This window comes from Palaemon carinicauda, chromosome 6, assembly GCF_036898095.1.
Source record: "Palaemon carinicauda isolate YSFRI2023 chromosome 6, ASM3689809v2, whole genome shotgun sequence".
Lineage (NCBI taxonomy): Eukaryota > Metazoa > Arthropoda > Malacostraca > Decapoda > Palaemonidae > Palaemon > Palaemon carinicauda.
The window spans coordinates 151,719,611-151,727,121 of record NC_090730.1 but is presented as its reverse complement, the minus strand read 5'-3'; the positions used below and the strand labels follow the sequence as shown (position 1 = coordinate 151,727,121).

General features: G+C 37.1%; 1 protein-coding gene across 1 annotated transcript in view; it reads left to right on the top strand.

Moving 5' to 3' along the window:
* LOC137643286 (uncharacterized) overlaps window position 1 on the top strand; it is a 333-nt gene extending 332 nt beyond the window's left edge. The window contains exon 1 of the mRNA XM_068376125.1: window position 1. This exon is cut by the window's left edge and continues 332 nt beyond it. Within this exon, the coding sequence (XP_068232226.1) occupies window position 1 (1 nt within the window).
* The last annotated feature ends 7,510 nt before the right edge of the window (window positions 2-7,511 follow it).

Sequence of the window (7,511 nt, the reverse complement as noted above, 5' to 3'; positions counted from 1 at the left end):
GGGCAAAGTAACAAGGACTGATGGGATAAAGCTACTAGATGGATGAAGGACACGCACGATCAGGAAAGAATATATGCAGAGACTCAAGGTGATACGCAAGTCAAAACTCAACGCGGGAAATATAATAAAAGCTATAAACACATGGGCAGTACAAGTAATTAGATACAGCGCAGGAATAGTCGAATGGACGAAGGCAGAACTCCGCAGCAAAGACCAGAAAACTATGAAACATATGACAATATACAAAGTACTACACCTAAGAGCAAATAAGGACAGACTATACATACCACGAAAGGAAGGAGGGAGAGGACTACATACTAAGTTAACATCGAGAATAGAGCACTAGGGCAATATCTGAAACCCAGTGAAGAAGAGTGGCTCAAGAGTGCATGGGAAGGACTGATAAAAGTAGACGAAGACTCAGACATATACAGACAGGAGAATGATAAACAGAACAGAGGACTGGCACAACAAACCAATGCACGGACAATACATGAGACAGGCTAAAGAACTAGCCAGCGATGACACGTGGCAATGCTACTGAGGGGAGAGCTCAAAAAGGAAAGTGAAGGAATGATAACAGCGGCACAAGATCAGGCCCTAAGAACCAGATATGTTCAAAGAACGATAGACGGAAATAACATCTCTCCCACTTGTAGGATGTGCAACACGAAAAATGAAACCATAAACCACATACCAAGCGAACAGAAACATTGACCCCACATACAGATGGGAAAAGATGCAGCCAAAGAAGAAGAAGAAGGAAGAAGAAACGAATGTCCGGCACTTGGACAGAACCGGTACAAAAAGAGGTGATTTAATGGCAAAAGAAAAGCCCTCCACTGAAGCCTGTGCAAGAAACATCTGCTAACTTGCAGCAATAAGTGGTACGAGCACCAACCTGAGGGAGTGATAGAAAATGATCAGGCAAAGATCCTCTGGGACTATGGTATCAGAACAGATAAGGTTATACGCCCAAAAAGACCAGACGTAACGTTAATTGACAAAATCAAAAAGAAAGTATCACTCATTGATGTCGCAGTACCACGGGACTCCAGAGTTGAAGAGAAAGAGAGGGAAAAAATTGATAAATGTCAAGACATGAAAATAGAAATAAGGATGTGGGATATGCCAGTGGAAATTGTACCCATAATCATAGGAGCACTAGGCACGATCCAAAGATTCCTTGAAAAGGAATCTAGAAAAACTAGAGGCTGAAGTAGCTCCAGGGCTCATGCAGAAGAGTGTGATCCTAGAAACGGCGCACATAATAAGAAAAGTGATGGACTCCTAAGGGGGGGGGAGGGTGTGAACCAGATCCCTACACTATGAATAACACCCACTTGAAAAGACTGTGATAGGGAATAATAATAATAATAATAATAATAATAATAATAATAATAATAATATACTTGATGACAGGAAATGGTTAAATACAAATACAGTAAGCATATACAACAGTCGGCATAAGATACAGTTAACAAAGGAACTTTGCCACCAAGACAATAATAATAATCTAATAATGATAATTTTGATAAAGATAATTGTGGTATACTTGCACTAATGATTAGTTTACCTTGGATAGTAACAGCCAGAGACCGGGAATGAAATATTGGTGTTAGAAAAGTAATTAACATCAAGAACAACAAAAAGTTGAAAATAATATCAACTGTAGTGGTAATAGTAAATTTAAGAGTCGAAAACAATACAGTAAGATAGCGATTAAATAAAAGGTAAACATATTGCTGAAAATATAATAGGATCGAACAGCATATTATATTTAAAGGTTTAAAGGCCACTCATGAACGGCAGGTGTAAGTGTGTGTGTGCGTGTGTGTGCGCGTGTGTAGATTGCCTTGCCTTATGCAAGACAAAGGCTCTTACGTTGGAAGCCCGTAAGAATGCCAGGGACAAGGGATAGTGACATTGCCCTATCAAGCAGGACAATGCCCTAGAGACTGACCATATAGTCTTCGCCCTTGATGATGACCTTGTGGTAACAAAGATATCAACAGTAATAACGACGATAGAAGAAAATTGTGAAGAAACAATGAAATATTTAAAATCAAAAACAAAAAAAACATTGGTTCTCTGTCTTAGCCTTCTACTTTTTCAAGTCTAAGAATCAAACTGGAAATACTGTAGTCAGCCAGATAAGGAACTTTGAAATATCTTTATGTTTTTCTCTGAATATTTCTAAAGAATGAAGGCCAGGTGCGTTTCTTCGATGCCTAGGAAGGATGTTATGAACGGCAGTTAGACATCTCATGTCAGTCAGGCAAAGGGACAAAGTCACTGCATAGGGAACAATAATAGAAGTGGAGGTAACATAATCTAAACAGCAGTAATTTAAGTTCCTTTTCACAAAAAGGAAATATTACAATCACATTCCCAGTCGCACAACTTACATCGTCTTTGCTCGATATCAGATGTTTCTTCTAGGTTTAAAGGCCACTCACGAATAGCAGAGGCAATGAACAGTGACACTGCCCTGGTTATTAGCAGGACATTGGCCTAGAGATTGACTGACCATCACCCAAGCAAGGCCGTCTGGCCCAAGCCCTTTTCCATCCAAAGTAGTAACAAGGAGGACCATGCAATGGCTGTTGTTGACTCACCAGACCTATAGTATAGACACCCCCCCCCCCCCACCAAAATCCCCATCTTCAGCTCATAAGGATGGCGAGGTTGTAGACATTAGAAAGAAACTGTCGAGCTAGAACGGACATTGAGCCCCAGTCCAGCAAATCCCCAGGCAGGGGCATTTCCAATATAACGATTCAGTTACAATATTGCAACCTGCAACCTGCGATTCCAGACACATTTGTGGCACTTCTGTCTAAACACTTTAAGCAGTAATGACGTGTGATGAATCTTGGCATCGTTGTAAACTATGTCAAATTCGTCTGTATACCAAGAGCAGATATCGTTAAGTTGCTAAGCTGTTATCTCCGACAGTGCAAATGATGTTGCGTTTATATTGCAGCAATCTAAGTTTATCGTTCATCTTATCTGGGCTTTTATTACAGAGATCCTCAGAGAAAACGCCATCATTACGAGGTCCGTTTTCTAATAACAGGTTACTCTATTTGACACAGAGCTGCTGGGGAGAGAATCAGCAACATAGTACAATATAATAAATCTATAAAGGTGTGCCTCTTTGGGACAAGTTTAAAGTAGTTTGTTTACACAAAGACACTCTTTTTCAAATTAAAAGTACTGATAAATAAAATTTCAGAAAATCTAAAACAATTGTGTAATGTGAACCAGGCAATGACGAATGGAGAAGTATTGATTTAAAAGCTCAAGACAGACACGACTGGAAAAATCTAACGGAGGCCCTTTGCGTCAATAGGCGTAGGAGGAGATGATGATGGTGATGATTAATGTGTATGGAAAGGGAAAAACGCATTCAAAGAAAAAATTCATTTCTATCCGATTTTGGTATAAATTGATGAATCACGCAAATACTTAATGAGGCAGCTAACAAAATTTAAATCATGGTGAAGTAGGACTTGAACACTCGTATGCAGACTCCAATAGCTTGGTGATTTATTTTTAGCTATATTCTTTACGCTATCTCTGTCATTTGTTGTGATAGAAACATCGAAATTAGGGATAAGGTTACCCACTTACTTTTGGGAGTTTTTCCCTTTTATGGGTTATAGATCTCTTGCTTGAGGGTACACTCGAGCACACAATTCTATCTTGTTTCTCTTCCTCTTGTTATTATGAAGTTTTTATCCTCTTATCAATTTCAAGTTTTTATAGTTTTTATATGAAAGATTTATTTTATTGCTATTATTGTTCTTAAATTTCTCTTGTACTTTTTTCATTATTTCCTTTTCTGACTGGGTTATTTTCCCTGTTGGAGCCCTTGGGCTTACAGCATCCCGCTTTTCCAAATCGGGTAGTAGCTTAGAAAGTAATAATAATAATAATAATAATAAGAATAACAATAATAATAAAAATCATCATCATCATCATTCCACATTCCGTTACAGTATCATCTCCAGTTGTTTCCCTACTTCCTTTTGAGATGGTTTGTTAGTATTGAGAATTAACCTTGGAAGTGAATAATCACAGGAATCAATTCTTATGGACATTCTTTATGCCCTTGGCTGTTTTTCATTTAACTGATATCCTTTTAGAAGTCCTTGCATATCTCAACTACTGTACTATGAACCTCATTATGGCTATCACGTCGTCGCAAAAATAAGAATAATTTCTAACTCGGCATACTATGAGTTAGGATGACATAGCTTGGAGGTGTCTGTCTAAATCCAGCAATGCGGTTGCTATATTCGAAAAGGACTTGCTTCAATCTTCCCGGTGGAAGTCATTTCGACACTTCACTTGCTGAAATATTGACCAGAGGTTAGTGTTAGCAGATTTCCTGAATGCTATAACTATTTGATGGTTCTTACAGATCCACTCAATTACTGGCAAGTCGTTCAATTGAGGGTTAACAGCAAAGAGGAGTCGTTTATTTAATGGAACCCGCAATAGGATGGAACTTGCAATGCAGTTTCAATATCATAACGAACAGCGTAGTTCACTATGGACTCATCATGCAGTAATCTATAGCGATAATGTTGTATTTCTACTAGCGTTAATTAGCATACAATATTATGTTAAGGAAAAGGAGGTTAAGAACGATACCGGCGTCAATGACCTTCGATGTTAGGATGCCAGAGAACTTCAAATCATTCATTCATTCATTCAAGAACGATACAAAACTGATCTGAAAATAGTAATATTGAAAAGGTAAGTAAAATCATTAATGAATATTTAATGGGATAAACATTCTGATTTCCAGTTATGCAAATAAAAACAAATCAAGAACCACAAATAAAGCTTTGTAACTAACTCAAGACCGAGTGATATTGATCAGAATCACGTGACTCTCCATGCAGGGTTTATAAATGAAATATCGACTGTAAGATCACCAAGATGATAGAGGAAGCAGGTAATCCTGAGTTTTGTCTTGTTTTCAACATATAAGTACTGCCACAGGACACAAGCCAAGCCCTAGGAAATGTAAATAGTGGTTCAAAACTTGGTATCCCTTCTTAATTTCCAGGCAAAAGGCTTCGAGATTATTGGGCGATCTACAGTCATTAAGGTATATCTCCATTTTTCCTGCTGATTTGTTAATTCATATATATGTGAAGTGAGCGAGTACGTGTAAAAGAGAGAACGGCACCTAGCTGAAAGCGACCGCAAGTGATGCAGAAATTCTTAGCGAAAAAGGTTCATCCTCAAGTTTGTAGTTGATTGACGATTAGGGCAACGCCTAAGGCCAGGTATTTCCTCTGGAACCATCTTCCCTATATAATAAAGAGCAAGTATATATATATATATATATATATATATATATATATATATATATATATATATATATATATATATATATATATATACGTATATATATATATATATATATATATATATATATATATATATATATATATATATGTATATATATATATATATATATATATATATGTATATATATATATATATATATATATATATATATATATATATATATATTTCTTTCCTGTCACGCTCAAGGGGGAGAGATTAGTTATAGCCCTGTGAGAGGGGGTATCCTAAGAGGTACTCTCGGAAATCACACACTCTCACAAATAGCCGATCCAGAAGGGTTCAATCTATGTGTGCCTGTGTGTACTATATATCTAACTAAATAATTAAACGTCATTTCTGACGGCTCGGTTACACAACTACCATAAGGGCAAAACTTCTTTATACACACACACACACACACACACACATATATATATATATATATATATATATATATATATATATATATATATATATATAAATATATATATATGTTTTGTGTGTACTGTATATGTGTGCGTTAGTTTACAAGTTTTACACACGACATTTTTACCCATTGAAACTTTAGGACACAAATAACCCATTAATATCTAATTCACTTTACCATGAAAATAACATATAAGTAAGGGAAATATATATATAATAAGTCCTCGAACTCAGAACATGATTTGAATCTGTACCGTACAGTAGGGTTTAGAAACATCGTGTATATATGTGTATACGTGTGTGTGTATGTTTACCATATATTTTATCGCCAGCGAGAAGAATAAAAGCGTTTTGCCCAAACATGATTAAAATCGCAATGAACGCGGGTAAACATTTCACAGAAAAGTTAGAATTTGAGTTCTCATTAGTGTAAGCTGTTAATGAGGATGAACAAAGTTCCTAGCTATTCATCAAAATCATTTGTAATACTGCAAGTCCTTTTCTGGCCTCCTCTCTCCCCCCGGGGTATCCTACCGCCCTCTCTTTTTAAAATCACTGCGCCATTTCCCGGTGAAAATAACTAAATTGAGAGATGAAAACGTGAAAATTTCGAGAGACAATACAATTTCTCACCATCACTGGCATCATCACGAAGTAATGAGCGGAATCAATTGTTTAGAATTGCAATGGTCGCGCCACTTCTTTTTATGTTTGCATTATAATCGGTACCTCTCTCTTTTTTCTCGTTATCTCTGGTATAATGAATATACATATATGAACACACACATATATACACACAACAACAACAAATACAGCCGTTTCTAGTACACTGCAACACAAAGGATTTAGACATGTCAATTCATGTCTGGGGTTTGGCCAGTTTTCATCACCACGCTGGCCATTACGGATTGGTGATGATGGGAGATATTCGTGTAATCGCTCACAGCAAACCAACCTAGTATGGTTAGACCTGACTAGTACAGCTGTGCTAATCTTGGCGTGGACCAAACCCTTGCATCAAAGCTGAGAAGACTTGCTGCAATAAAAACAACTAGAAGAGGAAAGACGCAGAGGAGCAATGGAAAATAGGCTATTGTGACGGTGCCGAGTAAGGGTGTGAACTCAAAGGCAGATTGGAAACGACTGAGTTATTTATTAAGGAACACTCTGCTTTATATACAAAACCTCAAGGCAACAGGACGTGACATGTTCGAGAGACAGACAATGATACAGAGCAAAACCGGAGACATGATCATTCAGGTTCTTTTTAGTGCGAGGGAGGAGCGAAGATACAAGCATAATATATACAAAAGGAATTATGTACAATTGTGTGAAACACGGTTGGTACACTATGCTCCAGGCACAATCAAGGCAGTCAGCTATTCGCTGTCTGGGCAACCTCTGATTCAGTCAGGAGAGATTGAATGAACTTCCTTGTCATAGAAAATTTTGGAGAGCTCAACATTATCGTTTCAATCAGACTCTGGCTACTTATCGACCTGACAATATTTCCTTTTTATTGCCGGTCGTATATTCTTTTTTTTCTGGTTAGAGCATCATTTAGAAGCTGAATTGCATTCCTTTATTGCAGTATGTCTTAAAATCAATAATATTGAAAAGTGAAACGGACACACTGAAGTAAAACAAATATTTTTCTACCGTTGATGCCATTGAAATCTTAATATTTGAGAGATGGGTTACGTCACTGAAATCTC